Source organism: Peromyscus leucopus, chromosome 2 (assembly GCF_004664715.2).
Source record: "Peromyscus leucopus breed LL Stock chromosome 2, UCI_PerLeu_2.1, whole genome shotgun sequence".
NCBI classification, from domain to species: Eukaryota; Metazoa; Chordata; class Mammalia; order Rodentia; family Cricetidae; genus Peromyscus; species Peromyscus leucopus.
This window is the reverse complement of record NC_051064.1, coordinates 153,952,525-153,976,375: the sequence shown is the minus strand read 5'-3', so window position 1 is coordinate 153,976,375 and position 23,851 is coordinate 153,952,525. Positions and strand designations below refer to the sequence as shown.

Below are 23,851 nucleotides of genomic sequence, written 5' to 3'. Positions count from 1 at the left end.
CAGCTCTGTGCCATTCTCTTAACCACTCCACAACACGAAGTCACCTGGTATCTTCATCTTATACTGACACCAAAGTGGGGCCTAGTTATTAGATAAGGGGAAATGCAAGGGCTAGTGCTGGGACAGAGGTGGTGGTTTGTCCCTGGATGGCAGCTATTGATGGGGGATCTGTCATAGCCAAGATCTGTGAAATGAAGCCATTGTTTGGGAGAACTGGAAGCTGGGAAAGGGCGGGCTGGGAGGAAGGAGGGCCATAGTGCTCAGATAGGGATAGCTGGGTGAGACCTAACCAGAGCACACAGGAGCTGCCTGCATTTGCCTGGCAAAGAGGTCCAACGAGGTAGTGGGGGAAACTGTGGGAGGGGTGTAGCCCTGGAGACTGATATTCAGTGTTAGACTAAACTGGACAACAGTCTACTATCTGGTGACTAGGACCTAGATATGAACTGAACCTGGGGAGGGTAAAGGATCTCTAGTCTGGGCCTGGGGGTGGGGGCTAGACCTACTGCCTACTACCTACCTATCTTAGGGAAAACATTCTTCAAGGTCCACTGCTAGGACATGAGTGAGCAGCAGGAAAGGGAGACAGAAGAGGATGAAGGAGGTACTTCAGACACAGCACCCATGCTGCCCCGAAGAAGGTCTACTGACTACCATATCTCAGTCCTGGTATGCCCAGAGTGGCCTGTCCTGGCCACCCAAGGCCTCAGGACCCTGTTGGTGCCTGGCCGAGCTCTGGTTGGGTTCCTGTTCCATCTGCTGCTACCTGGGACAGTCTTCCTGCTGGTATTGCTGCCAGCAGCTGCCATTGTCTACCTGGGATTCCTGTGCCACTCAAGGGTGAGCAGCATTGGTTAGTCCTGGGGGAGTGGGAGTCCTGTGGAGGTTCAAGTCCCTGGGATTAAAGGTGAATCTGCCCCCTTCCAGCCCTGCCCCTTTGTATGCAGAGACATACGTGGCCTCTTCTGTAACCTCCTGTTCTGCCAACATCCCGACCAGCTGCAGACAAAGAAAAGCTTTTGTTTGTTACTCAGGGAACAGCTGTCTTGCCTCCCCCAGGGCTCTTAGCTTTGTACCAGGAGGCACCAGGGCCTGGTCAGTGAGGTTGAAGTGGAGATGGAAAAATAAACTTCACCTGTACTCAGTGCTCTCACTCCTCACACCCACACACATACAGCCCTTCCCAAACCCTCTTGACCTGGGCTGGGCTTCCCCACCTGTGGAGGGGGCTATGGCTTGATCTATAATACATGGATGGTCCCTCTATTCCTTTCTGTGGCTTCTGGTGCGGGAGAGAAATGATGCTAGCTGGTGACTACAGCTGGAGCTCACTACCAGCTGTCAGCACAGGGAAGGGCCATGGGAAAGAACAGATGGGGGAAACCGGGTTGGGAGAGCCAGGGAAATTCTCTGAGCCTTTCCTTTCAGGAAGCCCTACCTGGGCCATTTTATAGTCTGAGTACCAGATCTCCCAAACAAGCTTCAACACTGCTTGGCCCAGAACAGCCACAACTCAAGCTAACTCTCTTGGTTGTGTTCTCACAATTGCTGTTCCACAGGGCCCCACCTCAAGGCCTTCCAGCCCCGCCCCTTCTGTCTCTAGGCCCCGCTTGGTTCTCCAGGCCTCAGGCCCGGGTCCTTCCTCATGACTGCACCACTCTGGTGCTTCCCGGCGCGGCCACACGCCTCTGCTGTCCACAGGTTCATCCAGCCCCGGGGCCACGGTGCCGAGCGCTGCTCTCAGACCGCGGCTCTGCAGCGCTCATCGTGCTGGGATTCCTCTCCCTGCCGCCGCTCCTGGTGCTCGCCTCGGCCGCCCGCTCCCTCCTGGCCCGGCGACTACGCCCTGTGCCGCCTACCCCCGCGAGGGCCCCTGCACCACCGAGATGCAGCAGCGAAGAGGGTCTGGCGGGCGACCGCCCTGACGAAGAGAAACAGCTCTGTGCCTGGGTCTGATGCCTCAGAGGCGTCTCGGTGTCGAGAGCCCCGCCTTGACCCCCATAAAGTGGACCGGTGGAGCGGCTGCCTCTGGGCTCTGAGCGCAGTGCTCGAAGTCGCCAGGAGATGGCAACCGGATCCCTTAGACCAGGGTGGCGCTTCTCAGAGGCGGGAGGTGGTCCTCTGAGAAGGTGCCCTGGGCTCTGCTCCCTCACAAAGCGAATGCCCTCCATTCCCTCCTGTGCTCAGCAGCCAGCTTTGCGGATATCTGTGTCCCCCAAAACAGTGCTAGTTCTAGAAGCTCCAGGATGACCAGTAACAACCGGACTTCATGACTTACCTTGAGACTCAGCTTGAGGACAAGGCTCATTTGGGTCTATGGTCAAAATATTACCAGGTCAGGTTTCAGGTGAGATCTAGGATTAGTAGCTCAGCGGAAGCCCAGGGTCAGCAACTTTATGTTGATTGGAGTTTTGACTGCAAGTGTATCTGTGTAAGGTTGTCCCCAAGCCCTGGAACTGAAGTTACAGACAGGTGTGAGCTGCAGTATAGGTACTGGAAATTGAACACGGGTCCTCTGGAAGAACAGACAGGGTTCTTAGCCCCCCAAGACTCAGTTTGTTTTCAGGGTCAGGTACCAATGTGTATCCAGAACTGGAGCTCAACCTCTGACCAAGGTTCTTTTCTTTTGAGACAGGCAGCAGGGTAAAAGCTCAATTTTACAGTGTGGGTAATTTTAAGGTTTGTCTTTGCTTTTGGCAGGCTACAGCTTTACTAACAATTTCCTAAGTATGGTTAAATTATCCTCCTCCTCCTTGTTTCCTATCTCCTCTTCCTCCTCCTGCTCTCCTTTTTTCTCTTCTTCCTTCTCCTTCCAGGTTCTCATCATGCTAGAACTAGAATATCTTATTTATTTTAATTTTTTTAGTAGTCCTGGGATGGAATTCCAAGCCTTATACATGTTAGGCAAGCACTTTACCACTGAGCTATATCCTCAGCTCTGGATATGTTTTTAAATTTTTGTTTGTTTGTCTGAGACAGGGTTTCTCTGTGTAGCCCTGGCTGTCCTGGAACTCACTCTGTAGACCAGGCTGGCTCAAACAGAGATCCTCCTGGCTCTCTGCAATTAAAGGCATGCGCCACCACACCTGGCTAATAATTTTTTTTGTTTTATTTTATTTTGTTTTCTAGACAGGGTTTCTTTCTGGCTGTTCTGGAACTAAATCTGTAGACCAGGTTGTCCTCAAACTCAGAGATCCACCTGCCTCTGACTCCCAAGTGCTGGGATTAAAGATGTGTGCCACCACTGCTCAGCAAAGATTTACTATTATTTTATTTTTTAACTTTTTATTGATTCTTTGTGGATTTCACATCATGCACCCAATTGCATTCATTTCCCCATCCCTTCGTATCCACCCCCACCCTTGCAACCGCCCCCCCCCAATAAAATAAAATATAAAAGAAAAAACCCAACTCGTCATGGAAGCTGTAGTGTGTCACAGTGAGTCACACAGTGGGCCCTTTAAGTCCATACATCCTTGCTTGCAAGTGTTCATTGCAATGAGTCACTGGTCTAGTTCCAGGCCTCTGGCTTCTGCTACACTGTTAATACTGGGAACACACTGGGACTCCTCTTGGATATCCTGTTGTTGCCCTGTGTCTGGAGATCCTGCAGCTTTGGATTTGCAGGACTAGCTCCTTCACATGCTCTAGCAGTTCATAGAAGGAGTGGATGTGGGGGTGGGCCAACTCATAGCCCTAGTTCTGGATCTGGGTGGTAGCTGGATTGGTCCTCCTGCCAGCTCTCCCTCATTCTCACCACCAGGTCACCCTCTTCAGTACTGCCCCAGCTAGCTCACCCAATGCTGCAGACAGCAAGGGGCAGGGGCAGTTCTCTTGCTCTCAGGCCCTCAGGGCTGGCCTACTCACACCCACACCACCAGGGCCAGCTCTACTGTGTTGCCCAGGTGAGTTGCAGGGCCCAGCCTCCTGAGTGCTGCAGCTGGTGAGGGGCAGAGTCAGCTCTCCTGCTCTCATGCCGCAGGTGGCAAGGGGTAGGGCGCTGGAGGAAGGGCATCTTTCCTTCTCTCATGCTACCACATGGCAGATGAGGTGTCAGTGAGGCCAGCTCTCTCACTCTCATGCCCTCAGGGCTGGCTCGCCTGCCCTCCCTCCCCCAACAACAGTGTCAGCTTTACTGTGCTGCCCAGGCAAGGTGCAGAGCCCTCTCCCTACTGTGGGGCAGGGCCAGCTCTCCCACCTGCCACAGGCAGTGAGGGTTAGGGGACACCTCTCCCTTGCCCATGCCACCAAATGGCAGATGAGGGGCAGGGCCAGTTCTCCTACTGTGCTGCCCTTGGGGCCTGCCAACAGGGTCAGCTCTATTGTGCTGCCAAGGTGAGGTGCAGGGACAGCTCCCCTTAGTGCTGCTGCCAGTGAGGGGCAAGGCCAACTCTGTGCAGCTTTTGGATATTAACATGATCCCAGGGGGCAGTCCAGACCAGGGACATACATATGGGCCATGGACATCGACACAGACCCCTGCTGCTGCATGGTCATGGACCCAGACATGGCCCTCAGCGGCAGCATGAGCTGGGATTTCACCATGGTCTTAGGTGGCTTCATGGGCTACTCACATCAGGCTGTTTCTCTCCACCTTCTTCAGATCCACCTCTCATCAGTGTTCAAACCGTTCTCTTTGTTTACCATCTCTCTGCCCCATACATGCACATCACAGTGGCTTGTGCTGTGGGCGGACCATGTGTTGGGCAGGGTCTCTAGGTGTCTTCTTTTTGCCCACAGCATGGCAGCAGGCAGGGCCTCTGGGTATCTTCAAGTGTTTGTCCAACCCAAAGCTTCCAAAGGAAATAAATTTCTGGCCAGTTAGATACAGCACGGTAAACTGTAGTTCAACATAGAGTTGTCCAATCTCGTGGCTGAACCACCACCACAACCAACTAGAGAGATTAACAAATAGGCCAATGATGAGAAGTAAATTCAGCAGGACAAATCCAGTCAGTTGTGGGTCTCCATTCTGCAGGCGCTGCTCTTCTCCTGGGCTAGGGTGCAGCTCTGGGAATCACAGCAACTTGTACAGTGGTCGGTTTTCTCAAAGGAAGAAGGCACAGACCCACTAGCACCTGGGTTTGTTACTGGCTCAATTGATGGGCAGTGCAATTCACCTCTCCCAAGGAGCAAGAACAAGCACCTTTTTTGCTTGTTCTCCAGTTTTGCCTCACTTCATAGAGCACAAACTGCCTATCTTCCATTTCTCCACATATTTCTTGCTTCTATCTCTCCCATCTCTCCACCACTTGCTTATCACTTCCCATAGCTCCCAGCTGGGCTCAGGGCTGTGGTATTGTCTTTGTGCTTCCCAGAGTGCCTAGGTGGCATGGGTGGCATGGCTGACTTCTGCCCACAGATTTATTTTTTAAATTTTACATGAGGACCAGGCTGGCCTTGAGTTCAGGGATCTGCCTCCCAAGTGCTGGGATTAAAGATGTGTGCCACCATACCAGGCTAAGCCTTGAGCATTTTAGGGTTTTTTGTTTGTTTGTTTTGCTTTGTTTTTTGGGCTTTTGTTGTTGTTGTTGTTTGAGACAGGGTTTCTCCGTGTAGCTTTGCGCCTTTCCTGGAACTCACTCTGTAGGCCAGGCTGGCATCGAACTCATGAGATCCACCTGCCTCTGCCTCCCAAGTGCTGGGATTAAAGGCGTGCGCCACCACCGCCCGGCTGCCTTGAGCATTTTAAACAGAAATTCTATCATTTATTATACCACAGAATGAGCCCTCCAAGTCCCCTTCCCCAAAGTCCTGGTCATTTATAATGCCAACCCATATCTGTCATGATTGTAAGGAACTGCCCTGGTTAGTTTTTTTTTTTATCAATTTGATACAAGCCAGAGTCTTTTGAGAAGAGTGAATCTCAACTGAGAAAATGCTACCAGATTGGCCTGTGGGCAAGACTGTGGGACATTTTCTTGATTAATAATTGATGTAGGCCATGCGGTGGTGGTGCACGCCTTTAATCCCAGTACTCAGGAGGCAGAAGCAGGCGGATCTCTGTGAGTTTGAGGCCAGCCTGGTCTACAGAGTGAGATCCAGGACAGGCATCAAAACTACACGGAGAAACCTTGTCTCAAAAAACCAAAAATAAACAAACAAACAAACAAATAAATAAAAATAATTGATGTAAGAGGGTCAAGATCATCTAGAATGGTGCCTGCCACCCTAGGCATATGGTTCTGAGTAGTATAAGAAAGCAGACTGAGCCAGACAGTGATGGTGCACGCCTTTAATCCCAACACTCGGGAAGCAGAGGCAGACAGATCTCTGTGTGTTCAAGGCCAACCTGGTCTACAGAGTGTCAAGTTCCAAGACAGGCAACACAGAAAACCCTTGAAAATAAAAAAGGAAGGAAGGAAGGAAGGGAGGGAGGGAGGGAGGGAGGAAGGAAGGAAGGAAGGAAGGAAGGAAGGAAGGAAGGAAGGAAGGAAGGAAGGAAGCAGTTTAAGCAAGCCATGAGGAATAATCCAATAAGCAGTATTCTTCTATGGCCTTTGTTTCAGTTCCTGCCTCCAAGTCCTGCCTTGATTTCATTCATTGATGTAATGTGACCTGAGAATTATAAAATGAAATAAACCCTTTTTTTCCCCCAAGTTGCTTTTGGTTGTGATGTTTTATCACAGCAATAGAAACCTACACTAGACACTGTTTTAGGATAGTTTCTACCAGAGACAAAGAAAACGGTTAGCCTAGGCCCCTTGTAGGGTACTAGTTTCATAATCTTTGATATAGAGTACTCACTCACCCTTCCCCCTAGACCTCAGGATTTCTCTCTGTCTCTGTGTTCAGAAAATTCACTTTTCTATCTGTTCCCTTCAATATCCTGGTTGCTTCTTACTGTTTGTTACTGATTTTGTTTTGTTTTGTTTTCCAAGACAGGGTTTTTCTGTGTAGCCCTGGCAGTCCTGGAACTCACTTTGTAAACCAGGCTGGTCTTTAACTCAGAGATCTGCCGGCCTCTGCCTCTTGAGTACTAGGATTAAAGGTGTGTGTCACCACTGGCCAGCTTATTACGTCTGTGTGTGTGTGTGTGTGTGTGTGTGTGTGTGTGTGTACATGTATGGGAGTGCATATTCAACAATGTGCCTGTGTAAATCAGAGGATAACTCTTAGGACTTGGGGGTTCCAAGGAAGGAGCTCAGGTTGTCAAAGTTGGTAGCAAGTGCTTTAACCCCCTAAGCCATCTTGCCGGTACATTGGTTTGGGTTTTTGTAATGTTTAATTTTGGGAGGCAGCTTTTGAGATATATATGTCCTTGTAAGCCCAGCAATATAACAGGGATGAAGAGAGAGATGGCTCAGTGGTTAAGAGCACTGGCTGCTCCTCCAGAGGTCACAAGTTCAATTCCCAGCAACCACAGGGTGGTTCACAACCATCTATAGTGGGATCTGACACCCTGTTCTGGCATTAAGGTGTACATGAAGATAGAGCACTTGTATACATAAAACAAATAAATCCTTTAAAAAAAAAAATGTCAGGCAGTGGTGGCATATGCCTTTAATCCCAGCATTTGGGAGGCAGACACAGGCTAATCTCTGTGAGTTCAAGGCCAGCCTGGTCTACAGAGCGAGTTCTAGGAGAGGGTCCAAAGCTACAGAGAAACCCTATCTCAAAAAAAAAAAAAACAAAAACAAAAACAATCCCAGCAATATATTAAAAATATGCTCATTATAATTCACCTGGAATCTCATTGTAACAGACTTTTTTTTTTTTAATTTTAACTTTTATGAATCTATGTAATCCAGGTTGGTCTAGAACTCATGATCCTCCCGCCTTAGTCTCCCAAGTACTGGAATTACAGGAATATGCTACCATGTCCAGATCTTTAAAGGATCTAGCACACTGTTTTGCCAGTGTGGCTCAGCCTGTAACCAGCAGGGTCAGAGCTCAGCCTATGACCAGGATTGAGCTAATTTTGTGGCCTCAAGCATAGTCCAGTGTGCGGCTAGCTCAGGTCTATTGGGTGTCTTGGGGTTTTCCAACCTTCATCTGTGTCAGCTTTGATTCCTTTCCTGATGAGAAAGAGTGACGGAGTCGGCTGGTTTCCAAGTTTCCAAGGTTTCCAAGCTGCCCAGGAGTGCTTCCTCCGGAATGAGACGCCTTCCTTCTCCTGCCAGGAGCTAGTCTGGCCACCCCCAGAGGCTGAAAATGAAGACTCTCCTGGGAAGCCCTTGGCTGAGGATTGGATCTGCCTGGCCCCAAAGTCATCAAAACAACAGCTGGGCCTGGTGGGGGTTGGGAGGTGACTGTAGAGATCAACTCCTAAGCTTAAGTGGCTGCTAGCTGGGTGAGGAACTCTGTCATAGCAGCTGTCTGAGACATTCTGTTTCTGAAAGGTGTTTCCCAGCTTCCCAAGCCCATCTTGAAGCCTTGGGTGTCCTCCAGGTGGCCCTGGGAAAGTCCAAGGGAGGGTAGTGGGATGACCTACTTTAGCCCAATCTTTCAGATTTTCTTCTCATTTATTATATTTTATTTTTCCTGGTGTGTTTCCAAAGGAACTCAGTTGCAGGGCATGCTGGTTTATGATTGCAATCTCAGCACTAGGGAGGCTGAGGCAGAAGAATTGCTGTGAGTTTGAGGCCATCCTGGGCTATAAAATAAGATTCTGTAAAAAAAACAAAACACCATTGTGCTGTGAATGGAGCTGGGAATAGCAGGGTATAGCCTAGTGTTTGTGTGAGGCAGAGAGATGACCTAGATTCCATTCACAGCATCACATAAAAAAGAAAGAAAGAAAGAAAAATAAAAATGACTGTGGAGATTGTAGGAGGTCTGTGGAAGTGTGGAAGAGGTCTAGGGTCTGTATTTAGCTGTGAAGAACACATCTGTGTCAGCTGGTAGAGAAGTAGAGCCTGGGTACTGAGGAAATGAGCTAGCTCACCACACAGCCAGGTGCAGATCTGGGGTCATTGCTCCTTCCTAACCTTCTTCAGAGGTCCTAAGGGCACCTGCTGTCTCCACCACCATATGGACAGGTCCTGGAAAGGGGGTTTTGGACTAAAGGGAAGAGTAAGGCTGGTTCTTCAGTCATAACGTCCGCTTTCCATTCCCTGAGGTAATCACTGGCCTTTGCCTAGCCTACTGTCTCCTGCCTTGGCAGTACTCTGTCTGGGCCCCACAAGTGTGAGCTCAAGACAGAAACATTACTTAGGAACTAGGATCCTCATGTCTAGACTCTAGCTTGAAAGTCCAGAGAAGCCTCATTCTCCTAAGGGCCTCTATCTCCCACCTCCCCTCCATTTCCTCAGGGCTACAGAGTTAAACTTCAAGGTGAGCTAGCCAAGATCTCCACATAGGAGATGCTCCTTTCCCAGTAACTGAGGGCCTGCCTTATAAAAAGGGAGCCTGGCTAGGGCATGCACACATGTATGGCTGTGTCCTGTCCATACTCCTCTTATGCTTTGTGTGGGGGCATCACCACAGGTGAAGACTGGGTTCAGTGAGATTCCCACTTCACCTAACTATGTATTCATTCACAAAGTATTTGCAGACACGCCCTCGGACAGTGCCAGCCAGGGGGGTCCTGGGTTTAGCCAGTTTCGTCCATCCAGCTTCAGGTCTGTGCCTAAGCTCTAGCCTTGCTCCCCTCCCAGGCATGTGGGTTGGCTTTGGCAGAGGCAGGAACTGAGCTGGGAGTGGAACAGGCAGAGCTGGTGCTGGCCCTGAGAGCTGAGGCCACTCCTCTGCTTCTCTTAGGTCCCCACCGCTGGAAGACTCCCTTTCAAGACTACTTGGACCTTCCTTGGGATGGGACAGGAACCTTGGGTGACTTCTTACAGAAGTATTTCAGCCAGGACCCAAAGCTGGGGGTCCCATGTCAAGATGGAACGTTACTGTTCAGCTAATGGCATATTTGGGGCTTGCAGTCTATCTCTGATGGCTGTTGTTGTTGTTGTTTTTTCTTTTTCTTTTTTGATTTTTCGAGACAGGGTTTCTCTGTGTAGCTTTGCGCCTTTCCTGGAACTCACTTGGTAGCCCAGGCTGCCCTCAAACTCACAAAGATCTGCCTGCCTCTGCCTCCCAAGTGCTAGGATTAAAGGCATGTGCCACCACTGCCCGGCTGATGGCTGTTTTTCTAGAATCATGGAGTCAGCTGTCCTTGCCTCACTTCTACACCCTCCAAGCTTCTCCTAATACTCAGAATGCCATCATCCTCCCCACGGTCTGAAGGCCACATAGCCTAACCTGCTTCCTTTGTCCTAGCCCGAGCATCCTGCCACGGACATGTACTCTTCCCCACAGCTGTCCAGGTCTCGGCACTTGCTGTTGCCTCTGCTTGTTAAGTTTATCCTTCTCGTAGCTCCTGCCTCAGGGTCCCCATTGACTCCCTTATCTCACACAATTGCACCTTTTTCAGGGAAAACAAGTAGCCCTGTGTATTAGTTACTTTTGTGTAGCTGTGACCACAATAGTACAACTGATAGGAACAACTTAAGGTTTGCTTTAGCTCAAGGTCTCAAGATGTTTCTTGGTGGGGCAGGCATGGTAGAGCAGCTCAGACCATAACAATGGAAGGTTCTTCAAATCACAGCAGACCAGGAAGCAGCGAGCAGCAACATGAGCCAGTAGCTGGTCTTTAATTCTCAAAAACCTGCCCTTAGTTAGGTACATCCTCCTAAAGGCTCACAGACTCCTAAAGTTTCATGGACTCCCAACAAAATACCACTAACTAGGGAACAAGTGTTGAAAACATGAGTCTGGGGATCATTTCAGATTCGAATCATAACACCTAGCATGGAGCTTTCCTGCTCTGTCCTCATTTGGCAGTACTGGGAAGACAGGGTTTGGCCCAGTGCCTTGTGTCCTCAGTGTAGAGATTGGGGTGATGGACTGGGTAAATAAAGGGAGTGGTTGCATTCACCCTATGCTCAGGCTACACACCAAGCCATTTGTCTTCCCTCCCACTCTAGCAAGGAAAGCGATTGGGGTCAGCTCTGGTCCCTGAGGGTGAAACAGGACCCTAGGTCTTCAGACCCAGTCCTCAGGCTCTGGAACTTGCCCTACCAAAGCTGGTCTAGAAGAAAGTATAATAGATAGCAGGAAGGAGCTGAGAGCCCTGATGTTCTTGGCTGCTCCTTGACTGTTGCTGTGAGATGGGGTCATAGGGTCCAGGCTCACCCCATTCCACTGCCCCAGGCCTCCAACAGCTGCTCCCACCGTGTCCTGTTTCTGTGTTCCGGTGTGTGCTTGGGTTTTCATGTTAGATACAAATTACATGACAAGTGGGACAATGGTGGTGCACACCTTTAACCCCAGCACTCGGGAGGCAGAGGCAGGTGGGTCTCTGAGTTCAAGGCCAGCCTGGGCTACAAAGCCAGTTCCAGGACAAAGAAACCCTGTCTTGAAAAATCCCACAAAAAAAAAAAAAAAGAAAGAAAAAAAGAAAAAAGAAGAAGAAGAAGAAGAATGACATTTCAGAGCATTTCAGCCTTGTGGAAGTGGGAGAAGTTTCCCCCTTGGCACTCATCCCAGTTAGCTCTAACTTGATACAGCCCAGAGTCATCTGAAAAGGACATTTCAATAGAGGGATCCTCAGATCAGATTGGTCTGTGGGGGATTTGTGTGTGTGTGTGTGTGTGTGTGTGTGTGTGTGTGTGTGTGTGAATTGTAGGAGGACCCAGAGCACTATGGGCTGTACCATTACCTGAGCAAGTGATCCGAGGCTGTAAGAAAGCCAGCTAAGCATGAGTCACTGAGCAAGCCAGCAGTGTTCCTCTGTGAACAACAACAACATGACAAACTGCAGCAGCTCAGTTCGGGTGGAGAGGCAGGGGCAGGGCAGGCGTCTCTGTCCTTGTGTGGGGTCAAGGGTCAGGTCAGAGGCCCCAGGAGCTGCCCTTTCCCCGGGGTTGAACATGACCACAGCCATCTGTGGACAAAAGGCCCTTCTTCTCTGGAGAACCCTGACTGTGGGAGGAAAGGAACATTCCCTAGGGTCCTTGGTTGAAAGCAGGGGCACTCTGCTAAGAGCAGTGCCTCTGGGTTTCAGGAAACCCCTCCACCTGCCTGCAGACAGACAGGGCAGGCCAGCTGCTCCAGGAAGTAAGACACAGGGACTCTCTGTTCTGAGCCAAAGCCATTGTGGCAGGATAGACTTAGCATTAAGGGCTGTCTTTCCTTTGGGGTTCCTAGGTTGACAGGAACAGTCAGGGGCAGTCCCTGGAGACTGAAGACTGAGGGGTCAAGGTCACCCTGGCCTGGGCTATCTTTGCCTATGACCACATTTCTGCCCTTTCTCCTTCCCTAAACCTATCTCCCATTAGAGGAAAGGCTTCTGGACTATTCTGTTTGTTCTTCTTTTGGTGTCCCCCCCCCCCCCAGGATGTCTGTGTGTCTTTTGGAAGTGGGAAGCACTGCAAGACAAAAGGATAAGATTTTTCTGGTGGCTGATCAGGGGGTAGGGATGATGGGAAGGGTGTCCCAAGGAATTTGGCAGCAGAAGCAATCCTGCCTGAGTTCAATTCAGGCAGGTAGCCCAGCTTGGACAGGGCTGGGTGGAGACTGGGTCTCCTGTGCCCTCTCCGTCTGATGATGAGGCCAGAGGAAGGAGGGCAGCTGCTTCCTCAAGGGCTGAGTCACAGCCAAGAAGATCTGCTCACTTTTTCCAGAAGGGATGGAAACAGGGCAGGCTGAGGTGTGACTATAGGCCTGAGGGCTACGAACCTCTGCTTCCTACAAGACCTAGCTCCCTGGAAGAGCAAGCCTGAGATAAAATGGTTCTTCTGGACGCCCCCCCCCCTCCGGCCCCCTGTCCCCTGTCCTCTGCTTGTTCACAATGCCATCTCCACAGCAACCTTGTGTATTGGGAGCTGGAGGTTAGTTGGTGGCCCCTGGGAGGCACACTCTTTGAGGGACTCACACAGACTGTTCCCATCCTCAAGACTCAGGCAGAAGCATCAAGCACTTTCTAGTCCATTCAGAGGCCTGAGGTCTGTGGAGTGAAGCCAACACCCACTGCCAAGATTCCCGGCAAGGGGGTGGGGGACGGGCAGCAGTACATAGCTCTTACTTGTTCCTGCAGCAAGCTTCTCAGGCTCAGCCGCATTGCTTCCTTTTTTAGGCAAAGCCAAACTCAGGCACAAGTCCTCAAGGCCCCACAGTGTCTCACCTGCCAGAAATGGAGGAAGGAAAACCATTGAGTCCCATCCGTCCTCCCTGCTGAGCATCCTCTTGCCAAGAGTGGGAAGGGAGGGGACATCCTGCCAGACAACCCCCCCCCCATGTGTGCCTCCACCCTGAACACTATAGTTACTCCACAGGAAAGCGTCTTAGGAGGGCATCAGTCTTGCAGCCCTCTTGAAGGGCTCAGTGTCCTTGGGTCTGGGTTTGGCTTTGACTGCAGGAGCCAGCTCTGGATCATCAGTGGGTCTCTGGTCCTGCTGGGGTCTGACCTGGGCATAGCCCCGGGACCCCATTTGGGTAGCAGAATAGCTTCTGACTGCCTGGCTTCCCCTTATGTCTTTTCCTCCAAGAATTCGGGTGAGAGTGCTGGAAAGGGAAGCTTCTTATATGCTCTTGTCTCCTCTTAAGACAGTGTCCTTACTGGTCAGTCTTCAGAGAAAACCTGCTGCTCCTCCAGCTTGTAGTCAAGCTGGGTCCTTGTTGAAGGGAGGTTGCTTCTTTGTATAGCCCCACTTCTAAGGCTCTCTTTGCCCTGACTTCAGGCGTTTTGCACATCAGGAACTGTGAGGAGCTCTAAGGGAAGAAGAGAGAGGTGAAGAATATGGACGACACATTATCACAGCCTGCAAAAGAGAGATGGGAATGTCAGCGCATGCCCACATGTATGTGCTTTTGTGGCTGTTGCGTGTCATCGCAAGTCTGGGACGGCTGAGGCGCGCATCGCTGTGCAGTCCGTGCAGATTGGCCTTTGAGCGCGCGACAGAGTGCACGCACCTCCCCAGCAGGGGCGTGGCCACGAAAGTAGGTGTGGCTTCTCAGAGGTGGGTGGGCCTGCCTCACGGTAGGAGGGCAAGTTAGCTGCCAGCTGCGGTCAAGAGCCCGCCACTCCATGCACGATGCTGTTCTGGACTGCGCTCAGCCTGGCTTTGAGTTTGCGGTTGGCACTGGCGCGGAGCAGCGTAGAGCGCAGTAAGTGTGGTGGAACCCGGATTCCAATTCCTGACAGCCCATCGGCTGCTGCCCACGCGGGTCATGACTGTCCAGGTGCAGCCACCGGACGAGTGGGCGGGAAGGCCGGGGGAGCGGGTGGGGCACTCGGCTGCACCCTTAGCCACCTGCAGTGGGCGCTCCCAGGCACTCGGTGACTCAACTGAGCCAGCACTGGACTTAGAGCGCGGAGGCCACGGTCTGCCCCGCCCCGTCCTGCCCCGCCCCTCAGGCCTGGATAGTGAAGAAAGATGTTTAAGAGGCCTCCCTGCCTCAGTTTCCTTACCTTTGAAATGTCCCTCAGTAGAAAGGAGGTAAGAAGATTGGAATGGTCCCACAATGAGGGGGAAGCCTCAAAGCCAGGATTAGAATCCAAGCACCCTGAGAGCCCCTGCCTACTTGAGACTTAGGGATGGAAGGTCTCATCTGTAGGTACCTTGAGTACTGATCAGTATCGCCGGCTGGAAAAAACCACAATAAAAAAGAAAGGCTCACTGGATAATGGTTGGGCCCTCAGGCCGTTTCGGGTGAATATATCCTGCTTTCTTGGTACAAATGAAGCAGAGAATGAAGGATAGAGGCGGAGAGGGGTGATGTCATCTGTAACTGGGGTCAGGATTCCAGCCTGGCCATATGATGGGTGGGAAGGGCTGTACAGAGTTTTGTCTTCCCCATCCCTTCACTTTTGCTCTCCCATCCTCCCCTGTTGTGCTTGGAGCCCATGGCTTCACCTGGAAACTGAGCTACCTAGCTTAACTCCATCCTGGAGGTGGCCCTTCTGAAAATTAAGTCTAAGGAGAGCAATGCATGTGACTCAGGTCCCTTCAGACCTAGGCCTGAACCCTTGGCTCCACCTGCATGAGGTATCTATTGAGGACAGTGTCAGCACTCGTATAAGGAACATGAGGGCAGCCCAGGGTGCCCTGGGTACATGGCCATTGTACAGTCGGGAACCACTGGAGAGTGTGGGCCTTTTGTTGGCTAATAACCCCATTCTGGGGATTCTACTGCCAGTATCTTTGGGCAAAGGCAAGCATATACTTCAGGGAAATCCAGGCCTTTGGGGGTGGTTCTGCCCTGGGCATGGGGCTGTCTGGGGAGCTACCACCTGGACTGAACCCTTGTCTTTTCCTCTAGGTGCCACAGCATCAGCCCCCCACGGGGACCTGTTGTTCCTGCTGGACAGCTCAGCCAGTGTGTCACACTATGAATTCTCAAGAGTTCGGGAATTTGTGGGGCAGCTGGTGTCTGCAATGCCTTTTGGCCCTGAGGCCGTGCGTGCAAGCCTGGTGCACGTAGGGAGTCAGCCATACACAGAGTTTACTTTTGACCAATACAGTTCAGGCCAGGCTGTACAGGATGCCATACGTGTCGCATCCCAGCGTATGGGTGACACCAATACAGGCTTGGCACTGGCTTATGCCAAAGAGCAATTGTTTGCTGAAGTAGCAGGTGCCCGGCTAGGGGTTCCTAAGGTACTGGTGTGGGTGACAGACGGTGGCTCCAGTGACCCCGTGGGTCCTCCTATGCAGGAGCTCAAGGACCTGGGTGTCACCGTCTTCATTGTTAGCACTGGCCGGGGCAACCTGTTGGAGCTGTTGGCGGCTGCCTCAGCTCCCGCTGAGAAGCACCTACACTTTGTGGATGTGGATGACCTTCACATCATTGCCCCAGAACTCCAGGACTCCATTACTGGTAGGTGGAAAGAGCCAGGGCCTGTGAATCCCTAGCTGACAGCCAGCTGCAGAGGGAGGGTCTGGGTTAAGACATCAGGGGAAACTCATGAGCCTGAAGCCCTTGTGGATACAGCAGTGGGGAGGTGATCCACATGTTCTCTTCATACTGTCCAGGAACACACTCCTTCTGGGTGCCTTCATGAACCCTGACGTCTGGGCTATAAAGGGACTATGGCAGGTCTGAGTGACCACTTCAAGATGGGATTCCCTGGTCTGTATAGGCCAATGAACTGAGGGCTACTTTGGTGGAGTGTGTGTGAAGGGCTTAGTACAGATAAAGGAGGTCCAAGGCTCTCCAGGGGTCTCTGTGGCATCATGTGCCTTTGTATGTGTCCAGGGGCCAAATGGCTTGCCAGGCTCACCATTCCTGGAGAAAGGAGAGCCAAGTAGATCAGGGATTGTCTCCTACAGAGTCCAGGCTCTACCATGGTAGGGAGCCATAGTCAGGAATGGTTTTGAGCTGGTATTCTTTCACTCTGGTCCATTGTGGGGACTGCTGGGGAAGCCAGAACAGGGAATACACTGTAGGAGCTTGGCACCACCTTTCTTCTGGATCTCCAAAGCTGATCTCCCAAAGAGAAGGGACTAGAGACTAAGGGCTCATTGGTTGGTTTATCCTCTGGTAGGCACTGAAAAATGCTATTACTCCAGGATAGCCTTCTTCTTCTTCTTCTTCTTCTTCTTCTTCTTCTTCTTCTTCTTCTTCTTCTTCTTCTTCTTCTTCTTCTTCTTCTTCTTCTTCTTCTTCTTTTCCTGATCAAGCTGCAAATTTTATTCTCCTCAGCAAGGCTTATATATCATGGTAGCCTTCTTACCAAGTCTCTTACTGTGGGTTAATCATCTACACTAAACAGGAAGGGGTTGGTCTGTTGGTTGCAAAGGGTGAAAGATCTGCCTCAAGAGATTACCTCAGGGACATCACCTGGTAGCCCCTGGACCAAGAGACCCAGATGAACCTGGAGGGGGCAGGAGAAAAGGCTGTCATCAGAAATAAATACTAGGGTGGGACACCTGTAGCTAAGGTCAGAATCTGAATGGGAGTCCGGGCAGGAAAGTGAGTGCCCAGCTGACCAAACTTAGCACCCCGCCTCATCAAGGAAGAAAGCCAAGGTATGGATGGGCTACCCAGCCTTATGTGAATGCTGATCAGATGGCTGACCATATGTTTGTTGCCATAAGCCCAGGAGCCCATTCTGGAGCCCCCTTTCCACTCTCTTGAATAGGAAGGTCTCTCCCTCTCCCTAATCTTAGGTCCAGCCGCTTCCGGGGTTACCACATTTGCATTGTTCCAGGTGCCACTAACACGTAGTCTCACATCTCCTGGATGCAGCCTCTGGTCTGTTTTCCTCCTTCACAACTGTTCAGAATATGGCTCACAACAGATTTTTGTGCCAACCACTCAGTCTTGGGGAGCTGGTCCTCTGTTCTTAGATAATACTGTGGACCTTGCAACCTTGGAAAGACTCTCATCCAGGTTGTTTTTCTGTGAGGAGTAGCCACTATATCTTACAGGTTTGGATTTGAGGATGAAATAAATAGGCAGGAAAGATTATGATGGGCCTGGAGTTGGGGACTGTACTCTGTTCCTCCACTAGCCCAGAATCTTTAGTCATTAGCACCTGCTGCTAGTGAATAACCACCTGGCTCCTGCCTCTTCTCAGCAGAAGGCCTCACCGATCTTACCAGGGCTCCAATCTTGGGTCCTCACCAGATCAGTGAGAGCCCCACTCGGTGACACAGAGAAGGCCACTTCTGTTCCCTGACCCCAGGACTATCCCATTCTTAGATGCCATGCGGCCACAGCAGCTTCGTGCCTCGGAGGTTATGTCCAATGGCTTCCGCCTGTCCTGGCCGCCCCTGCTGACAGCAGACTCTGGTTACTACGTGCTGGAGCTGGTGCCCAGTGACAAACTGGCAGCCACAAGACGCCAACAGCTGCCAGGGAATGCTACCAGCTGGATCTGGACCGATCTCAACCCAGACACAGATTATGAAGTAGCGCTGCTGCCTGAATCCAACGTGCGCCTCCTGAGGCCCCAGCACGTGCGAGTACGCACGCTGCAAGGTGAAGCAGGCGTACCTCATGGGAGGGCAGGGTGGCATGCAGGGGTGCCCCTTCAATCAACCACCCTCTTCCTCCGCAGAGGAGGCCGGGCCCGAGTGCATCATCATCTCGCATACCAGGCCTCGCAGCCTCCGCGTAAGCTGGGCCCCCGCGCTTGGCCCGGACTCCACTCTCGGCTACCATATACAGCTCGGGCCTCTGCGGGGCGGCTCCCTGCAGCGCGTGGAGGTGCCCCCTGGCCACAACAGCACCACCATCCAGGGCCTGACACCCGGCACTACTTACCTGGTGACTGTGACTGCCGCCTTCCGCTCTGGCCGCGAGAGGGCGCTATCGGCTAAGGCCTGTACGGCCTCTGGCGAGCGGACCCGCGTCCCGCAATCTGTGCGGCCGGAGGCCAGACCGCCAGAGCCGTGAATGGCCTGCCCCACCCACCCGAGAGTCCCTCTTCCCTAGCCCAGTGAGGGAGGCGCCGCCGCTGCCAAAACCGAGGTTTTTCTCGGGGGTGGGATGGGGTGGAGGGGGTGGGGAGATAGGGTGCAGGTCCTGCCTTTGACCCACGTGACTCCTCCAGTCGATTTCCTACTGGTCATGCTGGGCACTGTCCTCGCTTGACTCCCGGGAACCCAGTGGCAAGCCTGGCACGCACAATGGCAATCCTCTCCAGTTGCCAGTGGAATTGCACACAGTGGTCTCTGGGTAGCATTTGGCGGGGAGATGGACAGTGTCTGAGGGCAGGTTAAGGACATAAGATTCAGGACAAGCATTCAAGAGAGGAGGCCACGGGATCTTATACCTGTGCCAAAGACCGGGCCCTCCCTCTGGTGGCGAGGACTCCACATGGCTTGGAGGAAGTGCCCAGGACCATTCAGGTCCTGTCTGTGCATAGAAAGTGGTGGAAGAAAGGGAGGAGAGACTGGTCCAGGAAGGATTCCCAAAGGCTTCCTGAGGGAAAGGAAGGTTAGGGAAGAGTATTGGGAGGCTAATGATGTTGCCAAGTAATTTCTATCAGGATCCTCTACCAGCCTGGAGGCCAGGACCTGTCAGGGACACTGGCCCTGCCTTCCTGCCTGCGACTGGCACTAGGCCCTGTTATCAGTGCCTGGGATGCAGTCTTTTCTTCGCAGGAATGGGATAAGACCTTGGCATTTAAGATTTTGGGGATAGGAGACCCCCTGCTATGACAGGCTCTAAGAGAGGCTAGTGTAGGAGCTTCATAAGGGACAGGAACAAACAACACTCCCCAGGACAGGCTCACTCCAAGGACTCTGCAACATTTAACCCCAAGGGGTCATGCTGATGAGCTACCTTCTGTCCTGACCTCCTACCCTGGGGCTTCTGACAGACAGCTAAAGGTAGTCAGAAACAGGCTTCCCCTCAAGTCCCTATGTAGACAGAGCCTCTCCTCCCAGAATCACTAGCCCCAACCCAAGCTTACTTCGTCTTTTTCCCCACTAACAACCCAGACTCTAAAATACAGTCAAGTCAGTTATAAACTGTGCCTGCAGTCTCATTAAAATGCTTTATTTTTCGAGCCGGGTGGTGGTGCACACCTTTAGTCTCAGCACTCAGGAGGCAGACAGGTGGATCTCTGTGAGTTCGAGGCCAGCCTGGTCTACAGAGTGAGTTCCAGGACACCCAGGGCTTCACAGAGAAACCCTGTCTTGAAAAGGACAAAAAAAGGTTTTTTTTCCCCCCAAACTCTCCCCAACTGTGTACATGTGTGGGCAGCATGAAAGTTTGGCTGTCCAGTGTTTGCTGTGTCTGCGGAGGAAGGGAGGCAGGTCTGCAGCACCTGTACTCGGATCATTCGGCCTGCCGCTCCTCTGTGTTCGTTGTCATCTGTGTACCAGGGCCTCACTTCTGCAGCCCAGGATCTACTTTTGGAGGAGTTTGAAGTAGTTCAAGTTGCTGCTGTTACAACTCAGAGGACAGGAGGCACAACCTGTGGTCCACAGTCCACTGCCCAGCCCTCTACTTACATATCCTCCTTGCACTACTTTGGCTACTCTAGTGAATCCTAGGAGTTAAAAGTATTGAGAGATGTGGGATGCGCTTTGGGGCCCTACACTGAGCCAAGCAGTGGTGATTTTCTCGAGAATTTGCTTACCACCATTTCCCAAGAACCCGAGAGAGCATTGTAGGGCTCACCCTGACATCCAAAGGAACACTGCCCATGCACCGAATGTGTTGTGCATTTGTGGGAGGTAGCTGCTTTTGTGCTGGTGGAACAGAAGCCTCTCGTGGTGGTGGAGATCGATGACCTCTCCATGCTCCCTTGTGAGGCCCAGGAAGCCTGTGTATGCACCTACAGGCTTCATGCCCACATCCTTACCTATTGATCAATTTCCTCTGTCCTCAGTTACCAGTCCAGGGTCTGAGGCTATCTGCATTCAGGACAAAGATTCAGGTTTGGCATGTTTACCCCACACCCCCCTAAAACACAAAAGTTCCTCCAAGCCATTTGTGTTTCCCATTCTGTTCTCTAAGATGACTGTAGGTCAGCGTGTATTGGCCACTGAAGAAAGCAGTTTCCCTTCCATACTAAGTCTCCAGGCCTGGTTTACAGAACACTAAATAGATGGCAGAAGAGTACCAGAGGGTCATTTCTTAGTGGTTATGGTAGCTTCTGCTGACAGCTAAAACTCTCGAGAATCTGAGTGACAGAGCTCACTCAAAATATACCCACTATCCTGAGAAAGCAGAATGGGCAGGAGTAACATATCTGATAGCCAGAGTCCACTCTCCACAAGTCCTTGGTATAAGCTCATCTGGACCTAATGCCAGCACCATCTATTTTCAGGTGGTAGAGGTGAAAGCCTGCACTCTACTTACATACCATGGAACACCTCTACTACACTCATCTCAGAGGATCTGCCCTTCCATTGTCCTAGGCATGTCTTAAGTCTCTGAATTTAGTATACATTTCACTATTACAGAATTTAGTATATATTTAGTATATACTGCAGGCCCTGAGGAAGTCTACAGGAAATAGATTTTAAATTTTATTTATTATTGTGCGTGTATATGATGTATGTGTATGCGGGGGTGCATACCTGCCACAGTCCACATATGGAGATCAGAGAGAACTTTATGGAGTTGGTTCTCTCATTCCACTTTTACATGGATTCCAGAGTTTAAACTCCAGTTGCCAGGCTGTGTGATAAGCATCTTTATCTGATGAGCCATCTTGCTAGCCCCAGGAAACAATTTAGTGGGATGAGATTTTCCTATGAGCTGTTTGCTACACACACACTACCCTCTGCTTCCTCTGACTCCAACTCTATTCTCTCAGTGTCTAGGATGATGAGCAGTGGCAGATTCCACCCAAAACTTAACATATAGACCATAATGGCCATTCTGTTTCTCAATATGTGCCAGAACACCAGAAAGGGCTATTCTGTGGTTACTCCTGGTTGAGATCCATGTGAAATGAAGCACCTAGGAAGCTGGTGGGCAGGACTGAGAATATCCTGGATATGATGAGAAGACCTCAGGGGAGGCTGCTGTAAGCGCTAGCACCCATGTACTTGTGACCACTTCACACTGCAGAGGCTAGTGCTAAAACCTGCATGCTGTTCTTGATGAGGTCTTGGCTCTCTAGCTTTTAAAGTTCTTTGAATAAAGCTGTTTGTGAGAAGGCCAGATGGTGGGATAGTCTGGAGTCTAGGTCCCCAGGAAGTGAGCTGTTCAAAAGAGTGGCTGTGCAGTTAAAGACGACTCAGTATATCTACCAACACCTTGGAGCTGGGCCAATTCTATAGTATCAGCAATAAAAGGCTGTTAAACCCCAAGAAATGTAGCCTCCTGCTGGGGAACATAGGACAGTGTAGGAAACCTGAAGCTGAGATACAATAACTGTGTCTCTCCTGCTTTTTCCTGAGATGGAAGTGCTCCTTTCACTACAAAGTGAGTTCCAGGAAAGGCGCAAAGCTACACAGAGAGACCCTGTCTCGAAAAACCAAATAAATAAATAAATAAATAAATAAAATAAAAAATAAAACAAATATCTTGTTTTTAAAATTTATTTATTTTTGAGACAGGGTCTCTCTATGTAGTCATGGCTGTCCTGGAGCTCAAAACGTTGACCAGCCTGGCCTGGGACTTGGAGATCCACTTGCCTCTCCCAGTGCTGGTGTTAAAGGGCAGTGCCACCAAGACTAGCTAAGACCATTGTTTGTTTGTTTGCTTTTTCACTTACAAACTGTATGGCCGTGGCAGGCTTCTTGCTAACTCTTCTTTTATCTTAAATTAACCCATTTTTATAAATCTATACCTTGCCACGTGGCTGGTGGCTTACCAGAGTCTTTACATGCTGCTTGTCCTTGTGGTGGCTGCAGTGTCTCTCCCCTCAGCCTTCTGCTTTCCAGAATTCTCCTCTCTCCTTGTCCCACCTACTTCCTGCCTGGCAACCTACTTCCTGCATGGTCACTGGCCATCAGTGTTTTATTTATATAGAGCAATATCCACAGCACTTCCCCTTTTTTTCTTTTTTTAAAAAGGTTTTAACTTTAACATGGTAAAATTACATATAACAAAATAATTACCAAGCAAGAATTATAGTTACAATATTAAAGAAGATGTCCTATCTATCTTATATTTTTATATCTAACTTATCTTTTATCATAACTGAGGAAATTACAACTATCTAGTTTTCAACCACATCAAAGACCTGAGAAGGAACATAATGGTACCTGAAAAATGGTAGATGGATGCAAGCAACTTTCAGGAATCTTGCAAAAGTAGACCAAGACAGCTGGCAGTCTGGACAGTCACCTAATGTTTCTCAGCATTGTTGGTGCATTCAAATTGGCTACAGGCCTAGAGTATCTGACAGACCATTTTCAGAAGCAGGATTTCTGAAAGACCATCTTACCCTGTCTTGGCAGAGTACAGTGGTCGCTTTCCTTGTGTCCTGCTTGTCCAGAAAGGACAGCATTATATTTGTACTGTCAGCCATCAAGGCAAGGGCAGTTCTTTGCCCAGTAGGCCATTTTGTGCCAAGAAGACAAACTTCCAAATGGAAATGTCTTAGAAGCCCAACATTCTCTCGGGATCAAATTGGTGCAGCCAGGAGCAATTGTGTCTCATGTCAACAGAATTCTAAGTTATTTAAATGCCATATTCTCTAGGTCTATGAAGTGTTTGAAGATTACCTATCTATCTGAAATATATCTATGTATACCTAGAAGACTTAACTAACATGGCTACAGATATGATTATCATAGATGACTAATTATTAATCTATTTTTTAATTATCCATTACAATTTTAAATGAGTTACATAAACATAATACCTCAAACAAGAATAGAAATATATATATACAGTATAACAAAATTAACTTCAAGTTTGTATCAATAAACTAAAATTTATACCAATGTAAAACATTTTAAACAAGTTGTTCTTTAAAAGTAGGTTCATTAATCTACCCTTTTATCTTATCATCTCCATATCCTCCTATATATCTATATCATATCCCTTTTCTTTTTTAAAAAGAGATCACATTTATAATCAACCTGTTTTAAATAAAAATATTGGATTTTCTCTGTCCCACACCAGAGGGCTCTTCTGATTTGGGACACAAGAATCTCTTAACCATTTTTTTTAAAAGCAATATGTCTGGGTTTAGAGGGGGAATGAGCCAATTCCACCTCTAAAGCCAGCTTGGTTTATTTGGGAATTTGGGCGTAGCATCTCTTACTACTTCCTGCTGGAGGGGGGCGCTGTATCTTATGGGGACGCAAAGAAAATTTTAGGTCTATGGGGTAGTCCGTGAGGCTGTATTGTGTGAACCAGTTGCCTTGAAACCGCTCTGGATGTTGGATCATCTGGGCCATGGTGTCATCGGAGGGGGTCTTGGCTGGTGAAATCTGATGTATCTTAATCTGGAACAAATCCACAGCCTCTCGCTTTCTGTGGAAACAAAAGCAGAACC

The 23,851-nt window shown here is 50.1% G+C and overlaps 2 protein-coding genes across 3 annotated transcripts; both read left to right on the top strand.

Annotated features, from left to right (window-relative positions):
• The first annotated feature begins 252 nt into the window (after positions 1-252).
• On the top strand, positions 253-2,971 carry Tmem88b (transmembrane protein 88B). Of its 2 annotated transcripts, none has more exons than XM_028891481.2 (3): positions 253-340; positions 547-840; positions 1,702-2,971. In XM_028891481.2, exons 2-3 carry the CDS (start codon positions 562-564, stop codon positions 1,954-1,956), a joined length of 534 nt encoding a protein of 177 aa, XP_028747314.1. In that variant the 5' UTR covers positions 253-340; positions 547-561; the 3' UTR covers positions 1,957-2,971. The 2 variants fall into 2 exon arrangements, with proteins under 2 accessions (XP_028747314.1, XP_028747313.1); XM_028891480.2 differs by having other exon boundaries at positions 283-340; positions 530-840.
• Positions 2,972-13,397: 10,426 nt separating this feature from the next.
• Positions 13,398-19,417, top strand: Vwa1 (von Willebrand factor A domain containing 1). Its single transcript, XM_028891433.2, has 5 exons — positions 13,398-13,485; positions 13,671-14,097; positions 15,253-15,810; positions 17,638-17,916; positions 17,996-19,417. The coding sequence occupies exons 2-5, from the start codon at positions 14,025-14,027 to the stop codon at positions 18,331-18,333; spliced, it is 1,248 nt and encodes a 415-aa protein (XP_028747266.1). The 5' UTR covers positions 13,398-13,485; positions 13,671-14,024; the 3' UTR covers positions 18,334-19,417.
• The last annotated feature ends 4,434 nt before the right edge of the window (positions 19,418-23,851 follow it).

Excerpts from the sequence above, each read along its gene's own strand:
- Tmem88b (XM_028891481.2), top strand. The coding sequence starts at position 562 with ATGAGTGAGCAGCAGGAAAGGGAGACAGAAGAGGATGAAGGAGGTACT. Across the intron at positions 841-1,701 it reads GATTCCTGTGCCACTCAAGG|GTTCATCCAGCCCCGGGGCC; the intron begins GTGAGCAGCATT and ends TGCTGTCCACAG.
- Vwa1 (XM_028891433.2), top strand. The coding sequence starts at position 14,025 with ATGCTGTTCTGGACTGCGCTCAGCCTGGCTTTGAGTTTGCGGTTGGCA. Across the intron at positions 14,098-15,252 it reads GCGGAGCAGCGTAGAGCGCA|GTGCCACAGCATCAGCCCCC; the intron begins GTAAGTGTGGTG and ends CTTTTCCTCTAG. Across the intron at positions 15,811-17,637 it reads ACTCCAGGACTCCATTACTG|ATGCCATGCGGCCACAGCAG; the intron begins GTAGGTGGAAAG and ends TCCCATTCTTAG.